At 42.5% G+C, this 22309-nt stretch overlaps 2 protein-coding genes and 1 long non-coding RNA gene across 8 annotated transcripts in view; 1 reads left to right on the forward strand and 2 right to left on the reverse strand.

Moving 5' to 3' along the window:
- Positions 1-1199, reverse strand: part of CC2D1B (coiled-coil and C2 domain containing 1B) — a 20098-nt gene extending 18899 nt beyond the window's left edge. For 3 of the 6 annotated variants that reach the window (XM_059922411.1, XM_059922420.1, XM_059922427.1), the window contains exon 1: positions 1057-1199. The gene's annotated coding sequence lies outside the window, so the exon portion shown is untranslated. Of the gene's footprint in view, positions 1-453; positions 539-1056 lie in introns of all 6 variants that reach the window. The other 3 variants (XM_059922383.1, XM_059922401.1, XM_059922393.1) reach the window with 2 other exon arrangements.
- On the forward strand, positions 793-15106 carry LOC132365760 (uncharacterized). Its single transcript, XR_009503220.1, has 3 exons — positions 793-1254; positions 13697-13862; positions 14517-15106. It is a non-coding gene; the product is annotated as an uncharacterized LOC132365760 (long non-coding RNA).
- Positions 4215-22309, reverse strand: part of ORC1 (origin recognition complex subunit 1) — a 29616-nt gene continuing 11521 nt past the window's right edge. The window contains exons 7-18 of the mRNA XM_059922443.1: positions 21645-22004; positions 20651-20752; positions 19846-20041; positions 17140-17237; positions 16467-16568; positions 15875-16046; positions 15006-15113; positions 14594-14743; positions 13779-13898; positions 9172-9341; positions 8545-8632; positions 4215-4494 (exon numbers count right to left, since the gene is read on the reverse strand). Coding sequence (XP_059778426.1) covers positions 4300-4494; positions 8545-8632; positions 9172-9341; positions 13779-13898; positions 14594-14743; positions 15006-15113; positions 15875-16046; positions 16467-16568; positions 17140-17237; positions 19846-20041; positions 20651-20752; positions 21645-22004 — 1861 coding nt within the window. The 3' untranslated portion in view covers positions 4215-4299. The remainder of the gene's footprint in view (positions 4495-8544; positions 8633-9171; positions 9342-13778; positions 13899-14593; positions 14744-15005; positions 15114-15874; positions 16047-16466; positions 16569-17139; positions 17238-19845; positions 20042-20650; positions 20753-21644; positions 22005-22309) is intronic.

Genomic DNA, 22309 nt, shown 5'->3' on the forward strand with positions numbered 1-22309 from the left:
AATCTGACACAGCATTCTGATTCACTCAGAGACCTCACAACCATTCATAGGACCTACTGTGTATCAGAGTGTCCTGGGCTTTGGGAGCGCAAGAATGAATCTGACATGGTGTCAGTCCTCAAAGAACATTTACATGGCGGAGAGTCCCTCATCACTGGACAAAACCCAAACAGGGCTGCGCCAGGGGCCATGGGTGCCCAGGGGCGGCCCCTTACCCAGCAGAGAGAAAAGGCTTCTTGGAGACGGTGATGCCTGTGCAGAGTTATGAAGATTTTGGGGGGAAGGAAGGGGAATAGGATTCCAAACATAGGGAACAACCTGATAATGGTTCTGAGGTGACAACAGCTTGACCTGCACAGGAAAACTAAACTGGGATTAGTGGGGCATAAAGTGTGAGACAAGAAATGGTACAAGCGAAGCTGAAAATGTGAGCAAGGGGCAAAAGACAAAAACCTTTAAGCCTAAAGGAGTTTGGGCATGATTCTGAAGGCAATGGACGTGATGCGATCAGGTCGGCGATTCAGAAACATCCCTCTGGCTGCAGAAAGGAAGGAAGTAGGAGGGCGAACCCAGGCTGGAAGCCGTCCCGGCACCGAGCATCTTGCAACGGTCTCGGCGAAAGGGGAGAAGCTGAGACAGCGTGGGGGCGGCGTTGGGGATGGAGAGAAGTGGACCGACTCGAGATAGGGGGTAAAATCAACAGGGCTCGGAGGTTAACTGCATGTGCGCTCACGGGAGGGGGCGCTCAGGATGACTCCAGGCGTCAGATTTCAGTGACTTGGGTGAGCGGCTGGCGGTCAACTGAGCGGGTGACACAGAGTGAGCGGGCCAGTGAGACGCGCCAAGTCTGCGGCTCCGGGGGCACCGGGCTGGGGGCAGCGGTGCTGGACCAGGCCCGGGCTCAGGCGAGAGGAGGGCAGGGAGTTGCGCAGGGGAGGGGAAGCCGGGGACCCCACTCCCGAGCTGCAGGACGCACCGCCCTGCCCTGCCCAGCCGCCTCCATCTCCCCCGCCGTCCCCTCCTCTTCCCTCGCCAGAGGGCGGGATCGCGGCATACCTCGCGGCGGATCCGAAACCGACCCGGACCTTCTCCCGCCGGGGACCGCCCAGGCCTCCCGCGGCCCCTGGGCCGCCGAAGAAGCCGCGACAGGAAGCGCCCCGGCGGGAGGCGCCTCGGGCTCTAACACGTGACTCCACGACCGGTGCGGCGCCTATTACGCATGCGCAAGGCGAAGTGGGCGTGGCGCTCCAACAGGTGACTCCAAGGGTGGGGTTATCAGCGCGCAGGCGCCTTGGGGCAGGTAACGCGAAGCTTTCGCTGAGGGTCGTTGTGCTGTTCAGGGTTGTCCGGCTGCTTGTGCAAATGCAGCAGGTTTGCCCCCTGTCCTTGCCCATTTATTAATACAAGTTCCCCGCGAAGCTTCTCCCTCACTCCCACTCTGAGGCTGTTTGGGCGCAAGCTCGCTTGTCTAGCTTCAAGTCCTCGTCCCGCCCCTCGGCGTGGGGGTGAGGATGGTGCAGCCTCCGCCCTAGAGGAGCGGTTTCTCTGCTCACCGTCTTCCTCAGTGTCCTGTGTAACTGAGTCTCTAAGAAAGAGAAATGGGGCTCACCATATTCTTCTTAATCATTCAGCACTTAGATGTACCTTTTCCAGTCAGAAGGCGGGTTGAATACTTAAGATATGACAGGCAGTGTTCATTGCACCTCTTTATAAAGTCACTTCAGACAGTTCTTACTGTCTTTTAACACCAAGTTCTTACCCCCCTACCCTGCAGGGCAATGCAATGCAATTGGAGGGTAGGGGGGAGGAATCTTCCATCTAAAACCTTGCAAATCACTTCCTCCTGCCTATTTCCTAAACTTTTATCTTCCAGTTTCCTTGGACAAAGAGCTTTTCCACCTCCTTATTGCTTTTTGGTGATTTCCTGAAGAAGAGACCGTCTTTACTATTTTAAAATGGAAGGTTCAGGGAACTCCCTGGTGGTCCAGAGGTTAGGACTCTGTGCTCTCACTGCTGAGGGCCCGACTGCAATTCTTGGTCTGGGAACTAAGAGGCTGCAAGCCATAAGGTACAGCAGCCAAAAAAAAAAAGAATGTTGAAAAGAAAGAAAATGGAAGTTTCACTCCCATATTTCTTCTCATTAAACTTTAAAATGTTTTATAATGAAACAGTTAAGACATACAAAAATATACAATATTTCACATTTGCTAGAATGCAAACTCCATAAAGGCAGGAGCTTTTGTTTGTTCTTTAACTTCAGTGTCTAGAGCAGTGCATGGTACACACTAGGCACTAAATAAATAGTTACTATTTCTTGTGTGAATTAACAAATACATGGGCACTTACCACAAGTTTAAGAAAAACCAGTACAATACACTTGAAGCCACCTCGCCACCTCTCATGTTACAACCCTTTCCCAAAGAGATATTCACTCTCCTGAATTTGCTGTTTATTATTCCTGAGCATTTCTACTATGTATGTGTACATCCTTAAGCAAACCATAGTATTTTTTTTTTTGCAAGCTTTGACATTATGTCATTGTTATCACTGCAAATATTCTTCAACTCCTTTTTTTACTCGACCTTGTTTTTAGCTTCATCCATTGATACTTACTACTTTATTTTTCATTTCTGTATGTTATCTCACAGTATGAAAATAATTCACTTTTCCAATGGCTTGCCATTACAGTGCTATGAATGTTCTTGTATATAATTCCTGGTGTATACATGTGTTTCTCTAGGGTATATTCCTAGGAGTGAAATTGGGGGCTCATAGGATTTTTATAGACTAAATATTTCCAAATTATCTCCAGTGCAGTTGTTCAAGTTTACACTTACATCAATGGGGCATTTGGTTTCCAATTGTTCCATATCACCATGGAAAGATTTTTTTTTTTAATAGATGTGAAAGTGTTTTGACTTGCAGGCCTCTTTTACTATGTTTCCATTTTGTTGGTTATATTTCTTATTTTGTGGATGCCTTATTTACCCATTTTCCTTTTTCTTATTGTATAATGCTTTAAAATATTCTGATACTGATCCTTAGTCCATTACGTGCAGTTATAAATATATGTGTGTATCTATGTATTTCTTTGAACTATTTAATTAGTTGCAGATGTTATATTTCACTCATGTCTTATCGTGATTCTCCTAAGAACAAGGACATTCTCCTACACAACCACAATAATTTATCACACCCACAAAATTTAACATTTACATAATCCTATTACCTAATATGAATATAGTCCATAATAATGCTTATAACTGTTTGTATCTCTTAAATCCATGACCCAATCAAGGTTCTTACAGTCTACTTAGCTATTTAGCTCTCATTTCTCTAGTCTCCTTTAGTTTAGAATAGTTTCTCCATTTTTTTCTTCTTTTGTGATATGAATATTTTTGAAGAGGAACCATTGCTTTGTGAGTATTTTTCCCTCAATTTTGATTTACCTGATAATTTTTCTCATCAGTAGATTCAGGTCAAACCTTTCTGGCAGGACTATGTCATGGATGATGTATTTTCTCAGTAGCTGACATGAGGTTTTAGATGTCAGTTTGTTCTATTGTTGGTTTATCAGAATTAACTTGCAAAGTTATACAAAAGAACCCTACCAAGATTTTAATTGGAATTGATTTATATTTAGAGATTAATTACATTTATTAGATTTATTCCTAGGTACCTTATATTTTCTGTGCCATCTAAGTATTTTTTATTTAAAGATTTGTTTTTATGATAAATGGTATCTTTTAAAAAATTCCATTTTCTAGCTATTTGTTACTAGGGGTTATTTATTACTGATATTATTTCCAGCGGTTCTTTTTTATGTGCTAAGTATATTACACTCAAATTGTTCAAAAGTTAAGAGATACATAATGACATACAGTGAATGTCTTCCTCTAACCCTGAAGGTAACCATCCAGTTCTTTCCCAGAAGCAACCAATATAAGTAATTTCTTACTTACTCTCCTGGAACTATTTTATATAGATACCGTAATTGTGTGCATGTATTTATATACATGGTATGTTACCAGTAAATAAATGTCAGGGCTACTAACAGAAATAAAACCCAGAGAGAGGGCCTAGTGTAGGAAGGATGGTTTGGTTTTATAATTTGATGTTTGTAATGACTATAAAACTTCCCAAACACTCCAGAAAAAGCAAATGATTTAATGGAAAATTCCAAAATACATGACAGCCATTGCTGTTCAGTATACTTTGCTACAATGATTCCATGTGCTTAGGAAATGGAAATAGGGCTCTTTAAAAACAGCAGATCACAGTTCTTCCTTGTGAAGCCCTTCACTCTTCTTTTAGCGCATACAGAACGTCATCCTGGCTGACGTTGAGCCGCACACGAAGGAGCAGGTCATTCCTGCTGGGCTCCACAAGGAGGAGGCGGCAGGAGCCTAGGTGAGAGCACACCGCCATGGTCTCTGACATGGTGGGGTATGGGAGACCCTCCATCCTGCACAGTGCCACGTGTTGACTGTATACCTAGAAACAAAAAACAAACCTGAGGTCAGCTGCCAGAAGGTAGTCCTGGGTCTGTATCCAATCATTATTTCTTCTTTTGGGAAAATGAGACACTTCTTTTCCAGGATACTCAGTACCCCAGAAGGCATCAAGGGGTGCCCCACTGGGGCACAAACACAGGGGCAGAATGTAGTACTGGCCTCGGAATCAGACAACAGCAGGTCTGAACCCTGGTTCTGCCAATTACCTAAATAAGCAACCCGGGCCAGTTATTTCACTTTTTGAGCTTCAGTTTTATCTATTAAATATACTACAATATTACTCATGAGTTAATAGATATAATATGCTTAGTAACTGTCACAGTTATACAAACAGTCCTCATCTCCATGGGCTGAGCGTTCCTACTGAGACTGTCATAATTCAAGTCAAATTTTGCTATAAGGGCATTTTCCTTGGCAGAAACAGCAGGTGCCAAGGCATGTCCCTTGGAAAAGCACAAAGGCCTAGAGAGAATACAGGTCACTCTCTGCAGAAGAGCTGTTTCAGGCTTTACAAAAACGGGCAAAACATGATTAGCGACTAAATGTTTAAAAAAGAATTTAAAGAAGAAAAGCTGAAAGGAAATAAACAGCTGGAAGGAAAATGTTTTCCTAACATCTCTATTTGTCTAAAACATACTCATACATACAGATATACAAACTCCCAGGTATATACTTAAACACCTTTAATAAACCACTAAGGCCGAAGCCCTAATGATTCCTTTTACTTGATATAGTTGAAATTATTCTCAGAGTGTTTGGATTGATCTCTGCGATTTTTTTTTTTAACATCTTTATTGGAGTATAACTGCTTTACAATGGTGTGTTAGTTTCTGCTTTATAACAAAGTGAATCAGCTATACTTATACGTATATCCCCATATCTCCTCCTTCTTGCGTCTCCCTCCCACCTTCCCTATCCCACCCCTCTAGGTGGTCACAAAGCACCGAGCTGATCTCCCTGTGCTATGCAGCTGCTTCCCACTAGCTATCTATTTTACATTTGGTAGTGTATATATGTCCATGACACTCTCTCACCCTGTCACATCTCACCCCTCCCCCTCCCCATATCCTCAAGTCCATTCTCTAGTAGGTCTGTGTCTTTATTCCCATCTTGCCACTAGGTTCTTCATGGTCTTTTCTTTTTTTTTTTCCTTAGATTCCATATATATGTGTTAGCATACTGTATTTGTTTTTCTCTTTCTGACTTACTTCACTCTGTATGACAGACTCTAACTCCATCCACCTCATTACAAATACCTCCATTTCATTTTCTTTTTATGGCTGAGTAATATACTCAGTAAATACTCTCTCACTTCATCCCAGCTTACCCTTCCCCTCCCCGTGTCCTCAGGTCCATTCTCTACGTCTGCGTCTTTATTCCTGTCCGTTTTTTTTTTAGATTCCATATATATGTGTTAGCATACGGTATTTGTTTTTGTCTTTCTGACTTACCTCACTCTGTATGACAGACTCTAGGTCCATCCACCTCACTACAAATAACTCAATTTAGTTTCTTTTTATGACTGAGTAATATTCCATTGTATATATGTGCCACATCTTCTTTATCCATTCATCTGGCAATGGACACTTAGGTTGCTTCCATGTCCTGGATATTGTAAATGCAGCTGCAATGAACATTGTGGTACATGGCTCTTTTTGAATTATGGTTTTCTTAGGGTATATGCCCAGTAGTGGGATTGCTGGGTCGTAAGGTAGTTCTATTTTTAGTTTTTTAAGGAACCTCCATACTGTTCTCCATAGTGGCTGTATCAATTTACATTCCCACCAACAGTGCAAGAGGGTTCCCTTTTCTCCACACCCTCTCTAACATTTATTGTTTATAGATTTTTTGATGATGGCCATTCTGACTGGTGTGAGGCGATACATCATTGCAGTTTTGATTTGCATTTCTATAATGATTAGTGAGGTTGAGCATTCTTTCATGTGTTTGTTGGCAATCTGTATATCTTCTTTGGAGAAATGTCTATTTAGGTCTTCTGCCCATTTTTGGATTGGGTTGTTTGTTTTTTTGATATTGAGCTGCATGAGCTGCTTGTAAATTTTGGAGATTAATCCTTTGTCAGGTGCTTCACATGCAAATATTTTCTCCCATTCTGAGGGTTGTCTTTTCGTCTTGTTTATGGTTTCCTTTGCTATGCAAAAGCTTTTAAGTTTCATTAGGTCCTATTTGTTTATTTTTGTTTTTATTTCCATTTCTCTAGGAGGTGGGTCAAAAAGGATCTTGCCGTGATTTATGTCATAGAGTGTTCTGCCTATGTTTTCCTCTAAGAGTTTTACAGTGTCTGGCCTTACATCTAGGTCTCTAATCCATTTTGAGTTTATTTTTGTATACGGTGTTAGGGAGTGTTCTAATTTCATTCTTTTACACGTAGCTGTCCAGTTTTCCCAGCACCACTTATTAAAGAGGCTGTCTTTTCTCCATCGTATATTCTTGCCTCCTTTATCAAAAATAAGGTGACCATATGTACGTGGGTTTATCTCTGGGCTTTCTATCCTGTTCCACTGATCTATATTTTTGTTTTTATGCCAGTACCATACTGTCTTGATTACTGTAGCTTTGTAGTATAGTCTGAAGTCAGGGAGCCTGATTCCTCCAGCTCTGTTTTTCTTTTTCAAGATTGCTTTGGCTATTCGGGGTTTTTTGTATTTCCATACAAATTGTGAAATTTTTTGTCCTAGTTCTGTGAAAAATGCCATTGGTAGTTTGATAGGGATTGCATTGAATCTGTACATTGCTTTGGGTAGTATAGTCATTTTCACAATGTTGATTCTTCCAATCCAAGAACATGGTATATCTCTCCATCTGTTTGTATCACCTTTAATTTCTTTCATCAGTGTCTTATAGTTTTCTGCATACAGGTCTTCTGTCTCCTAAGGTAGGTTTATTCCTATGTATTTTATTCTTTTTGTTGCAATGGTAAATGGGAGTGTTTCCTTAACTTCTTTCAGATTTTTCATCATTAGTGTATAGGAATGCAAGAGATTTCTGTGCATTAATTTTGTATCCTGCTGCTTTACCAAATTCATTGATTAGCTCTAGTAGTTTTCTGGTAGCATCTTTAGGATTCTCTATGTATAGTATCATGTCATCTGCAAACAGTGACAGCTTTACTTCTTCTTTTCTGATTTGGATTCCTTTTATTTCTTTTTCTTCTCTGATTGCTGTGGCTAAAACTTCCAAAACTATGTTGAATAACAGTGGTGAGAGTGGGCAACCTTGTCTTGCTCCTGATCTTAGTGGAAATGGTTTCAGTTTTTCACCATTGAGAACGATGTTGGCTGTGGGTTTGTCATATATGGCCTTTATTATGTTCAGGTAAGTTCCCTGTATGCCTACTTTCTGGAGGGTTTCTATCATAAATGGGTGTTGAATTTTGTCAAAAGCTTTTTCTGCATCTATTGAGATGATCATGTGGTTTTTCTCCTTCAATTTGTTAATATGGTTTATTACATTGATTGATTTGCATATATTGAAGAATCCTTGCATTCCTGGGATAAACCCCACTTGATCAGGATATCTGATACTTTTAATGTGCTGTTGGATTCTGTTTGCTAGTATTTTGTTGAGGATTTTTACATCTATGTTCATCAGTGATATCGGCCTGTAGTTTTCTTTCTTCGTGACATCTTTGTCTGGATTTGGTATCAGGGTGATGGTTGTGATTTGTTTTTAAACAAGGCTTGTTCTGAAAGCTTTGCCCCACACTATACCATAAGCTGTATCAGGGCAGCAACTTTTGTCTTGCTCATCTTTGAATCTCCCACTCCCAGAAGAGTGTCTGGCACATAGTAAAGCCTCAATCTAATATGCAGAAACCATTTGCTAAAGGTCTCTTCTCATGCAACTCAATTAAATATCACATAAAAATAGGCGCTGGTTTGATATTCTTTAGCATAATCAGGTTGGCACAAAATAGAGACAGACTATTACACAGTGGTTAAAATTCCCACATATTATATTTTAAAGGCACCAGACCAAAATAGGATTTTTTAAAAAGTAGATCAATCACCTGTTGAAATGTTGCTTCCTCCAGTCCTGATCGACGGAACTCTGCAAGGATGGCTCTCAGGAAGCTCTGTTCCAGAACGGAGGAATTTCTTAAAGAAAATGAGGAGATGTGAATTCTCCTAAGTGGCTGTACCATCAACCCAAGGAAAGCCAAATAAAACTTCTGTCTTTAGAGAAGAGAGAGGAAAAAACTTGGGACTATTTCCTCCTATATTCCTATATGATTTGGCAAGGATTTCCCTTCCCCTCAAAGTCTCAAAATGATATGAAAAATAACACTTTGGAAGTAAGGGAACACAGCAACTATATCTGGGCATGTACCAGCACCCCCATTTCATGGTTGAGTATATCATTCAATGTGAGAGAAGTAGCTACTTCCTTCTTCTTGTTTCCACAGCACTTTACTTCATAAACACCTATAGTGTAACTCAATACATGGTAATTATTCTATTATACTAGGATTACATTTCTGTCTCTTTGACTAGACTATGCCCCTTAAGAAAAAGGACAGCACTGTCAGTAAATGCAGGTTGTATGAGTAAAAGCTTTGAAAGAGAAGCATGCTTCCATGGCCCTCTGCAGTGGTCTTCCAAGGGAGGTTCAGGGTCAGGAAGCAGAAGCGTCTTACTTGATGGCAGTGATGTATGACGATGAAAACATCTCCTCTACTGCTTCCAGTAAGTGGGCTGTAGTGACCAGGCCAGGGGAGTCGGGCTTCTGGCAGGAGAACTCACAAATCTCTGTGGCACGCCTACAAATGTCCAGGCAGCGTCGTGCATCTCCAGAGAGGGCTGCTACCTACAAGAGGGAACATTTTATTCCTTGAGATCCCCTTGCCGTCTCAACCCAGGAGAAAAACCGATTCTGTGTTCAGCTAAAAAGGAAGGGCAGGGCTGGGAATGGACTTAAGCATGAAATTAAGTACTTAGCCCTGGCTGGGAACCTGGTGGGAGCTCAGATATAAATTATTATACTGTGTCTGGGACTTTTCCCCAAGTCCACAACTTTGTCTTGGCCTTACAGATAATTCCAGAATGGAAGAGACAGAAATTCTCAACTTTATTTAATATTAGAAAAATGAAGAAATCTAAAAGAAGAGACCTTTGGCCCAAGATCATTACTGAACCATCTGGAGACACAAGGGTCTTGTTCCTTGCATGAAGAGAAAAAGCCAAGAGGCTGAGGTGGAGTCTATTTTGGAGATAAAGCCACAGCCTGAGCCTCCCTCACAGCATGTGATGAATTTTGGAAACTACCTGGTCAATGGCTAAATGAACCAGAATCAAGAGGGAAGGAAGCCATGAAGCTGGAGGACCCAGAGGAACCTGTAGTTAGATGAATTAGACCAACCCCCCATGCCAATGGCTCTGCTTTTGTGCTTCCTTTCCATGTGCACAGAGGCTGAGGGGCTCCTGGGCTCCCTTTACGGGGAATCCTATACTCTCTCCCAAGATGACATAGGAGGGCTCTTGCATTTTAAATTTAACTGAGGGAACTCCTGGACTCACCATTGCCTGCAAGGATTTCTGTTTCTATATTCCCAGTGCTTGCCAGCAACCCCATCATTCGCCTGACAACCATCGCAGGCGATGACATCCTGCCTGATGGCATCCCAAAATAACTATTTCCTTCCAAAATTTATAAAACATTAATTTTAAAAAAGCAAATTGTATAGGCATACACATACATGCATGCGCACACACACACACCAAAACTAAGACATTAAAAGGAGTCATTTCTGGGAAGTGGGATTATAGATTTTATTTTTTTATTTTTTGACTTTTTTTTCGATTGGGGTATAGTCGCTTTACAATGTTGTGTTAGTTTCTGCTGTACAACGAAGTGAATCAGCTATATGTATACACATATCCCCTCCCTCTTGGACCTCCCTCCCCCCCATCCCACCCATCTAGGTCATCACAGAGCACCAAGCTGACAGCTCCCTGCGCTATACAGCAGGTTCCCACTAGCTATCTGTTTTACACATGGTAGTGTATGTATGTAAATCCCAGTCTCCCAATTCATCCCATCCTCCCCACCCCACCACTCCCCTGTGTCCACATGTCCGCTCTGTACATCTGTGTCTCTATTCCTGCCCTGCAAATAGGTTCATCTGTACCATTTTTCTAGGTTCCACATATATGCATTAATATACAATATTTGCTTTTCTCTTTCTGACTTACTTCACTCAGTATGACAGACAGGGTTATAGGAGTTTTTAAATGTTTTGTGTCTATTTAGAATTCAAATATAAGACATTCAAAACAAAAATCACTTTTCCAGTAACCCAAGACAGAAACATGAGCACCAGCGTATATTATTCCCTCCTTCTAATCTCCCATATTCAGCTGGTGAGGATGTCCTGGGGACGTTTCCGCCCTGTCACTCCTCCTTTCCTCTGTGTGAAGCAGCACCATACAGTGGTTAATAGCAGGGACTCAAGGGCTGCTCAGAGGCCTAGAATCAAAGTGGACAGGTGACCCTGGGAGGCTAGAAAACACCCAAAGCACTTCCCACTCTGAGGGTACCTGTGAACCCTGCGACCGTAAGCACTCTTTTTAACTGCTGCTGGGGTGAGGGAGACAAAAGAAAAAGCTGGGGCCACCCCACATGGAATCTAAGAAAAGACCTTGCATAAACTTGGGATCCAACCTCCACTACAGCCCCAGTATGACAGTGAGTGAAAGACTTACAATGCAGAAGGGATGGCAAGAAAAATGGCCTGTTGTGACCTTGGCGGTAGGTGGGTGTAGGGTGACAAAAACTCACCGAGTCTTTGCAACCACAAGCCCTCACATGGATTTGTAGCCCAAATTTATGTTGTCTCCTAAAAACCTCAAGTAAAGAATTTTGTTTAAAAATGGTCCCAGTTGGTAGTGCCCTTCAGTAACTGACAGAAGCACAAACAAACTAAATGAATTCAACTTCAACCCAGGCCTCAGTCAACTCTCAGATAAAGCTCTTAAGGAACATGAGCATACAGTTAAAAAAAAAAAAAAAAAATCAAGACACAAAAAACAAGGAAACAAGGCCATATAGACATGTGAATCAGCAATCAACAGAAGTAAGCCCACAAAGACTTCAGATATCATAAGATAAACAATATAGGTATGTTTATATGTTAAGAAATAAAAGAGAGGTTTGAAATTACAGGGAAGAGTTTTGGGTAAAAACAGCAGCCAAATTTGAAGTCTTCTGAAACCTTAAAGACCAAGAACCCTAAATAAGAAAAGGAAGCAACTGGAGAGCAGTAAACAATATAATTCTGAAAGTTGGAAAGAAGTGGCAGAGTACTGGTTAACCTAGCAGACTGAGAAAGCCCATTCCTAAGCCCGCAGTGAGGAATCCAAGAACAAGCCTAAGTTACACTAAAAATCTTCAAAATGCTCAGGAGTTAGTGATACTGGAACTGGAGATAAAGGGGGAAGTTTGGCTAAAACCAAGAGGACTGGTTGAAAGTTAAGAAACGGATGCCCTAGATCAGGAGTCAGCAAACTATGGCCTGCCACATGTTTTTGTAAATAAAGTTTTATTGTAACACAGCTATGTGCATTTGTTTACATATTATATAATACACGGCTGCTTTCACAATGCAAAGGCAGAGTTGAATAGTGGTGACAGACCATTATGGCCCAGAAAGCCTAAAACATTTACTACTGGCCCTTCACAAAAAGTTTGCTGACCCTTGCCCTAGACCTCTCCCCCATTTCACGCTGTTGGTGAACATCAGGGCCACTGAGGGAGGGTTTAGGGCTCTGTGAGAAAATTTTGTGCCTTGGTAATTTGTACTGTTTCCATAAAACTCTTTGCCCCGGAGATTATCCCTCATGTACCATGGCAGGAGACCAGAAATTTATTCTAGCAAGGATAAACAAAAAAGTCTCTGGACCAGTAACACTAGGTATTGTTGCAGAGGAGGGGATGCCCCTTACTAAATATAGATGGTTACTATTTGCATGCTGAATTTGAAGACCTCCACCCTCCCTGACTCCAGCCCACCTCGCCTGATCCTAGAACACTGCCCTGCAGGCAGGACAGGGGAAGCCTACTCTTTGAAATCTGACTATCCCAGAAAATATGGGAATAAACTAAAGATACTGAAATTGGCCCGATCAGATTACCCCTCAGCGAAGCTCTCAGTGAACAAGCCCCACTTACATACTCAGAGCTCCCAATCAGCTCTGTAATCTCCACCCTTAGACCTCAGTGGACCACAAAGGCAGCTGAGGAAAGTCTAACAATGCAGGATAGAGATCAAAACCAACAGACAAAGCATCTTAGAGGAAAAGGGAGAAAACAACCTCAAATAAGTAGGATGGTATATAAAAGGACCATTCAGAGGAAAAAAAAGAACTTTTAGAGATTGCATGATTGCAGAGGTGGAAAAACTCTACCAACAGAAGGGTTAGATAGTAACTTTGAGGATCTCTCTCCTAGAAAGCAAAGCTTGGAGATAAACACCATATCTCGCTCACCTCTGACCCTAATACTTAATATAGTATCCAGCTTTGAACAGGTGTTACAGACGTGTGTTGCTGCTATAGGCATTCAGAGTTCACATCGTTTCCAGTAAGAAACTAGAAATACGTTTATAACTCTTTTAAGTGCTGAAATACTGTGGATGTGTGGTTTCTTTCATTCAGCTCAAGGTGGACATTTAACCTGAGCTGTTCCTCAGCAGCCCCGGAGAAGTCTTAGTGGAATCTCAATTGGCATTCTCCCAGTAAGCCTGGAGGGGGTAGGCATCCCACACTTCATACCTACCATGGAACATGCACCCTGCTAGGTACACTACAGACATGGTCTCATTTAATTCTCACAATGACCCTATGAGGTAACTATTATTATTCCCATTTTTCAGAGAAGAAAACTGAAGCCCAGGAAGTTTTTAAGTAAATTTTCTGTAACCTTCCACATGCTTATTAAAGTATTAGAGCCAGAATTCAAACCAGGTTTGTCTACTTCACTCACTATGTTGCCCTTTTGATTATACAAAGCTCCCTGAATCAATTAATCTTCACTTGTGTATAAGCCCACCATACTCAGAGCCTTCTAATTAGTTATACAATAAGGTTAAGGAATTTTTCAGAATTTTGTTTCTATGTTTTGGTATTTGTTTTTACAGGACTTCCTAATTTTTTCTTCATCTCCAGAGCACCCAGCATAGGGCCTCACATGGGCAGATACTCAGCAAAAACTGTCGGTGTGACTAGGAGCTCCCCGAGGGCGACTTACCTTCCTGGCTACCAACTGGATGGCATCATCCTCAAAGGCCTTTAAATGTTTGAGTCGGGACACCAGGATCTGTTGCAGTTGGCTGTGAGTATAGGGCTGGAAGGACATCCTGGTTAGACCCTGGGGAGTCAAGATGACAGAGGAACAAGTTCATGGATTTCCCACTCCGATAGTCCTGGTGGAAAGCCACCTGCAAGTCCCCAAACCTGATTTCCAAGTCCCATGTAACAATTTACACATTTCATCCCAGGACTACCACTGCTTCCAGCTCCTTTTGTTACTGACAATGGCCTGTGGGATCCTGTAGGGCAGTAGCTCTCAACTGTTTTTTCATTTAGCTTAACACAATCTTTTATTCTATGGAATCATTTACAAGTAGATCTGAGCAGAGGTGCTCTCGTTAGAGTGGGTGGGACGATCTTTGCCTCTACAACATGCACCAGCTCGGCTCCCGGTTTCACTCCTGCTGAACCACAAGGTCCACAAGGGCAGAGACCGTGTCTGCCCCGTTCACAGCCATACTCCATGCATCTCACACTGCCTGACAAGGGTAAGCACTTAAGTATTTTTTTAAATAATTAAACCTTTAGGGCTCTGTGCAGTTTAAGAGTGCAGAGGTAGCAGAACACCAAGAAGATACGTTTGCAGAAAGCCATGCAATGGTGACATATTTAATTCCAACTTAGTAATTATAAGAATTTCAGAAATCACATTTCTTACTTTTCCTGTTTATTTTAGATTCCTATGTATTCATTTTTGGAGAACTCCTTGGCCCAGCTTATGGGTCTGTTAGAACAGCTTGAGAATGGCCCTACCAGTCGGCTGGACACCCGGTTCATCATGAGGCGCTCTGGCAGATCCATGGTGTTGGCGATGGTCAGGACCACAAGCCGGGCCTCCTTGTGAGTGGGCCAGTCAAAGAGATTGTACATTATGTCTTGTTTCTGAGTCCACAGAAGGTCAAGCTGCCAGGAAATGGGGAGAGACGCAGGGTCAACCACAGAGACGGAGCCGGGGCCCCGGAGTGAAGCCTGTTACCACTGCTTTAGCTTCATGTGCTCTCAGGTCACACCACCAGCAAGGACATCAATAGACACATGCCTCTCACCACCAGAGTGAAGGAAGAAGGCAGCCAGGACTTTCCTCCCACCCAGTATTTGCTCCCGGGACACTGCAATCAAGTGCCACGCCACTTCTTCTCCAGCCCTTCCGTGGGCGCCTCCTTACCTCGTCCACAAGCAGCACAGTGGTTTCCCGAGAGGACCCTCGAGTGCGGAATCGCTTAGCCAGCAGTTCTGCAGCGTGGTGAGCTGTTGCCCTGTGACCCGTCAGCCTCTGCAGTGGGGCGGGGCGGGGCGGGGCAGGGCGGGTGGGGGAGTGAGTGGTGAACTGTCAGGACTTTACTGCCCTGGCTTAAAGTTAAATCTGCACATAGAAGAAGCTGTTCAGCCTGAGGACTTCAGTATCCTACCCTCTGCCTTCCACTGGAAGGAGAAGAGAAGGCAACGAGAGACAACAGATAGTGTTTGAAATGCAAATGAGCCACAGGCTGGCCCCAGAAGCCCCTCCAAAATCATTAGTGTATGGCTCTGTAACTGGACATTACTGGTTCCAAGATAACGGCTAATGAATGAAAAAGTGAGATGCAAACTTCCGCCCACCTCTAACCCCTTTTCCGAGTTGCCACAATGCCTGCTGTGTACAAATGGTTTTCACCATGTTGGTAAGTACTAGCTTCCAGAAATGCCTATCCAGCTCCTAGACTTCAAGGTCCTTGAGGGTAGGAATTCTGCCTTCTTTGCCCTTGCTACCTCTACACAAAGGACAATGCTTGGCAAGTTGTAAACATGTAATATGCACAAAATTAAGTAAACCTTTCCCTTTGTGCCACCCAGAAACTGTATTTTCCAAAAAGCCCAAACAGGCGAATCCCTGGCAGTCCAGTGGCTGGGACTCCGTGCTTTCACTGCCGAGGGCCTGGGTTTGATCCCTGGTCGGGGAACTAGGATCCTGCAAGCCACGTGGCCAAAAAAAACCCCAAAACCAAAAGACAAACCAAAAAAACCAAAACAAAAAGCCCAAACAGCTTTGCTCACCTGCAAGATTTGCACATAGACTTGGTGGGGCTCTGTCAACTTCATGCCATTGACCTCAATGTATTGAAAGGGAGGAACATCATTTGCTTGGGATGCCTGCTGCAGGCAGCGTATCACCTCGTGTACAGTGGCAGTCTTCCCTGTCCCAGGGACCCCGGAGATGTACATGCACCTGGGGCAAGAAGAGAAGACCCCGGGCTAGGTCTGTGTAGCTGTCTTACACTATCATCAGTTATGAGTATGAGAATGTGTGCTGAAGGAAGGACAGAGGCCCCTGAAATGTGGAGGTGGGAGCAGTAAGGACCATCCTTGGAAGCTGATCAGAGCAGGACCTGTTTATATAGAATCATTCATTCTATAAGAAAGGCTGTATGCAAAGTGCCCACCCAAAAAAGGCCAGTGTCATTTTCTCTGTAAGACAGAATTCTATAGAATTACTTTGATAACAAAAACTGCTTCAGAAGCTTAGGCTTCAGCAATGGCCTTGCCTGTTCTGACACCAGGGAAAGACCGCTTGGGTGAACTACAGCACCTGAGGTGGTACTAGCAGGGCCTTCTGCCCTGAGCATCCTGCTTCCTCAACATGACTCACCCTCCAGTATGGTCAAGGAGTTTGCTTTCCACAAAGTTGTACATGTCTTGGAATTCCTGTTCCCGACAGGGAAGAGACCCAGGTACAGCAGAAACATGCAGCCTAAATTTGGTGGTAAAATGAGGGAAAAGGAGGACTTTAGAAGCATTTTACTATCTACTCAATAATAAATGGAAAAGATTTATCTATAGTTTCTATTTGAAACCTTAATCTCACATCCAAGGGAATGCCTTCATTCTTAAACTTCTTCATTTGGCCTTTCTCCACCCAGACAAATCACCCAACTCAGTGGTTCTGACTAAGAGTACATATCACCTGGGGAGGTTCCCCAAATCACATGGGTGGACCTCATCCCACATGAGATTCTGATTCAACTGATTTCTGGCAAGATCTAGGCTTATTATTTTGAAAAAGCCCCCATGCAGTTCTAAAGGGTACCGCAACTGAGAAGCAGTGTCCTGACCCATCACCTTCCAACCCTGAGAAAGCGGTGGCAGTGGACTGCACACTCCTCCCCGAGCTCGTCCACAGTAGCTCACCCAGACACTGCTTGAGGTTTCTTCTTTCTAAACACACATGTTCATCTTACTCTCTACCTTTATTATGTACACCAATGCCTACAAAGCACTCCCAGTTCATGTGAACGAAAGCAGGGGCCCCTGAGCGGCGTCACCTCAGCCGGGCCTCCTCCAGCACATTGGCGGGCTCCTGAGCAGCCAGGTTTCGGCTGCGGATCCGGGGAGTGGCGTGACGTGGTGTTCTGGGCTCGGGCTGTATTCGAAAGAGAGAACATTTAGATAATCAACAAGGACCTACTGTAGAGCAAAGGGAACTCTACTCAATGTTCTGTAATAACCTATATGGTAAAAGAATCTGGAAAAGAATGGATATATGTATATGTATAACTGAATCACTTTGCTGTACACCTGAAACTAACACAACACTGTAAATCACCTATACTCCAAAATAAAAAAAGAGAGAGACAGAACCTATTTCAGAAGGAAAAAACAAAGCAACACTCCATCCAGGCAGGATGCATCAGCAAATCTGATTCATGATGAGCTGATAAAAAGAATAGAGGTAGTGAATTCCTCTTAGTTCCTTCCTGTATAAATTACCAAGATTCTCCCTTTCTCTCCTCACATTACACATACATTTTGTTCATAGTCCAAACACAACTTCTTATTTCTAATTTACATATAGTATTAGGATTTGAAAACAATGTCAGTCTGAGGAAAGAATGAATAAAAGTATGGATTAAATACTTTTCAAAGTAAAATACTATCTTCAAAGAAAGGCAAATTATTAAAAAATCCTAAATACTCTGCCCAAATAGGGTACAGTAGCAGGCATAAACTGGGTTTGATTCATAAGATCCTCCTCTATTCCGCCCCCATGAGTTGCATTCACTGATTAAAATAAAAAAGCATCTTTAAAAAATTTTTTAAAATTAAAAAGATCTTCTTCTAGCCTTCTTTGAAAATATGGTCAATCTTTAGCTCAGAACTTCCACGATCCACTACACAGTACTTGAAGAAACCTCCCCAGATTTTTCCACTTCAAACCATAGGGTCATTCAGTTTAGGCCCACAGACCGATTTCACTATTCTCTTTTTTTCCTTGCTGCTGGCTCATTAGAGCAGGCCTGCTACCCAGTAGTATTCATGGTGTTTCCACAATGCACTCCCTTTTGTGGGGGCATTTCACCTACCCACCCTCTGCTTGTAGCCAAGCTATAAAGCGATAGTCTCTACACCTCTTCCCAAACACAGAAGAGCATTTAGACCCTGTTAACAGCTTAACATCTATTAACTCTGGAGAAAACAGGAAAATAATAACAAACCTTGCTGAGAAGTTTTTTTTTTTTAAAAAAAGGTGGACTTCTGACCTTTTTTATTATGCTAAAGAGCTCCCCCCACAAATCCCTTCTTCTGGGTGGGACCCAGGAGATGCAATCAAACCAGATCATTTGGGTGAGCTACTCTACAAGACTGCCTCGTCCAAAGGCAATCTATTGGATTTCCTTCCCTAAAGGTCTTTTCTTTGACTTCAACCCAAGCCCAATCACATTTTTCTTGATATGGAAAAATGGAGATCAGCTTTATAAAGGCCCCTAATTAGGCATTTCTAAATTGTTCTAAAGAACAAGATGCTCCATGAAAAATGTTTCCTAATATACTAATGCCCTCACAAAAACATTAATAAGTTAATGGCCTTGAGAAGTCATGTGATAATGAAACCAATTTAACTTTGTTTAATCCAAACATTTCTCAAACATGTTTGAACACAGTAAGACCCTCTTTTCTTAATAGCTTTCAATGCTCTGCTAAAGTTCCACAGAAAGCAGAGACATCCATTTACCTCTTCCATGTTTCTGTTACACAATTCATCACCAACACCTAGTAGTGCTCCCTATTCCTCAAGTGCATTGAGTGGCACAACAAAACCAGTGACACGGCTCAGCAGCCCTGGATTCAATACCCACTGAGCACTGACTGCGCACAAAGCCCTCTGCCAGCTTTCATGGGAAACGCGTTCTTACAGTTCTTGTCCTTCCCTCAGGCAGTCTGGCTCTTGGCCATTCGGTTCTGTATCTTAAAAGGAACTTGGACTCAAATTTTATCACTGTCTACTGGGTTCATTTTCAGTCCTAGGGTTCACGTAGAACCTTTCCTCCATGAATACACACGGAACTCTACTCAATACTCTGTAATAACCTATATGGAAAAAGAATCTGAAAAAGAATGGATATATGTATATATATATATAACTGAACCACTTTGCTGCACACCTGAAACACATTGTAAATCAACTATACCCCAATATAAAATAAAAATTAAATTATAAAAAAAAGAGGAAAAAAAAAGGTCACGAAGAACCTAGGGGCAAGATGGGAATAAAGATGCAGACCTACTAGAGAATGGACTTGAGGATATGGGGAAGGGGAAGGGGAAGCTGTGACAAAGTGAGAGAGTGGCATGGACATACATATACTACCAAACGTAAAATAGACAGCTAGCGGGAAGCAGCCGCATAGCACAGGGAGATCAGCTCGGTGCTTTGTGACCACCTAGAGGGGTGGGATAGGGAGGGTGGGAGGGAGGGAGACGCAAGAGGGAAGAGATACGGGAACATATGTATATGTGTAACTTATTCACTTTGTTATAAAGCAGAAACTAACACACCATTGTAAAGCAATTATACTCCAATAAAGATGTTAAAAAAAAAAAAAGAAAAAGAACCTTTCCTCCAATGAATACTCCAAGTGGCATAGCTTTGAATATGACAGACCTATGCTCAAAACCCAGCTGTTATTAGTTGTGTGACCTCAGTCACCACAATTTCTAAATTACGAGAAATAAACCTAAAAGAACCTTACGGTTTTCTTTGGTGTCTTGGAGGGGGTCTGTAAGGATGACTTCATGGAAGAGTGTAGGTTCCTGGACACATTGCTGCGTGTTCTCCTTGGAAGAGGGGGTGTGGAAGCCTCTTCCTCCTCACTGTCAGAGGCTGAAATCTTGGCTACCGGCAGAAACTCTTCCTCTTCTTGGTCACTTTTACTATTACCTAAAAACCTGAACGGTAGGACACATTATTTTCTGATATTCAACGTTTGAAGTCTACATAAGAAGCTCCTAGCATATCAGTGTGGATTCGAGGTATTGCAGAGTCTCTCCTGCAACCGAGCAATATCAGATGTGCTCCTCTTCTTGGGCTCTTGCTACTGGGAAGCTCTATTAAGGGCTTTATTTATATTATCTCATTAAACCCTGCAAAACTCTGTGACTTGTTTATTATTATTCCCATTTTATAGATGAGGAATCCAAGGCTTAGAAAGGTTAAGTAACCTTCCCAAGGTTACACAGATAGTAAATGACAAAGCCCAGGTTCAAATCCAAGTCTATCAGAATCAAATTTCATGCTCTTAGGCACCGCACTAACAGTCTTGCTGGGTGTGATGATTATGGGGCCCTGGGAGCCACCTAAGGCCAGGGCAGTGTTTCTTGCCCCTTTCAAACTATGACGTTTATGTGAAATTAACATAATTCCAGACATACTAGGTAAAGGAGAATTTCAATGGATTAGCAAATAACAAACAAGAAATAAAAAGAGGATTTAAGAAATAGGATTACAGATTTCACAAATGGCAGGATGTTTTTGTGCCTGCCAAGCAGCAGTCTTACCTAAGCTGCTGCCTCATCCGATTCAAAGTCAAGAGAGAGCTCTTTCTGCGGATACGATGGGGAGTAGAGGTAGCTTCATCCTGAACTGGTTCTTTGGCCTCCCTGCAAGATACCAGCGCAAGGTTATGGAAAGCAGTTTTGGGCACCAGGGATCAACAGCAGGACTAGAAGATAGTCAGGTGGCCTGACTGGCTCCTATTCTTTCTGCAGCTACTTTGGAAGGAGCTAATCACACTTTGCTAAAAAGTTTGTAATTGAAGTTTGACTCAAACCCAGAGATTAAAGTTTGCCAAAAGCTTATCATTTAAATCAGACTCATCACCTCCCCAACTAGAGATCAGAATATACTAATCCTAGGCAGAGTTTCTTATCCTTTTTTAATTTCTGACATATTAATGAATTTACTGTCCACTCAAGGGTAGCAGAAATGCAGCTATATTTTCAATACAAAGCATTTATCAAGCAAACTAGGTAAGCCAGGTGCTGCAGTTTCTGAGCAGGAAACATTGAAATTTCAGGCTTGTCACATTCCCTGTGCAGCCCATTATTTACAAACATTGCCCAATGTCAAACTGCAGAGTTTTTTCTAGATGCATTATCTTCTTGTACTATATGTATTTGAAAATGGCTTCCAGTTTAAAAGAAAAAAAACTAAGAAAATCACTGTTAAAATGTGGCAAAGAGCCACAGCAAGTAATGAAATCCAGGACTGTGAAGCAATTCAGGTTTGGGAAATTATCTTCTGGAGCAGTGATCCCCAAAGGACAGCTGGGTATATCAAAATCATCCAAAGAGCGTCTCAAAAATGCAGATTCCTGGGCCCAACACTTGGAGGTTAATTTCCTACATCTAGGGAAAGGCTCAGAAATCTGTATTTTGGAAAAGCTGGTGATTCTGTGACACAGGCAGGTTTATCGGCTGTGACCCACACATTTCACATCACGTGAAGGATCTCGATTTGCTCTGTGGGAGGCAGGGGAGCATTCCCAGTCACCTCCTTTTGATGTTTTCTGGTTTCAGAATCACAGAAGGCACCACCGAGGATTTCTGTCCCCCCTTGATAGGAGTAAGTGTTCTTTCTTCACTAGTCTCTGTCGTTTTCAAAGCTGGGACTCGAGTTCTCAGGATCATGCAACCATCAGGTGAAGGCTTCTTGTCATCCTCGGCACAACACTGCTGAATCTCTCCAGCTTTCTCTGGGGTTCTCAGAGCTGGAGATGAGTTCTGAGGACCATCAGGCTGAGACCTCTTTGAAGGCGAGGTGATCTCAGAGAAGGCCACTTTCCGTTTCATTCTTCCAGGAGACTCCAACGAGGCCCATGAAGTCTGCTGGGAAATCCTAGTGTTATGCGTCCTAGGGAAACCTAAGTTCAAGAGAAATCACCATAGACAATGTGTGAATTTTATAACTAGCACTATATACACCCCTAATCTCTTTATAGATAAATTCATTCACTGAGTGATACAAAGACATGAATTATCCATATTCTGAATTATTCTATGCTTTCTTTTCCTGCGCCAGGTAGCTCTTATTATTTTTAGACTCTCTCTTAAATTCTACGAGTAATTTTGCTAGCTAGAACCATAAGTCAAGAGTTAAATCAGCTTTTACAGATAAATGTTCAGGTCAGGTTTTCTGTGATGTAATCTACCAGAAGA

Source organism: Balaenoptera ricei, chromosome 1 (assembly GCF_028023285.1).
Source record: "Balaenoptera ricei isolate mBalRic1 chromosome 1, mBalRic1.hap2, whole genome shotgun sequence".
NCBI lineage: Eukaryota > Metazoa > Chordata > Mammalia > Artiodactyla > Balaenopteridae > Balaenoptera > Balaenoptera ricei.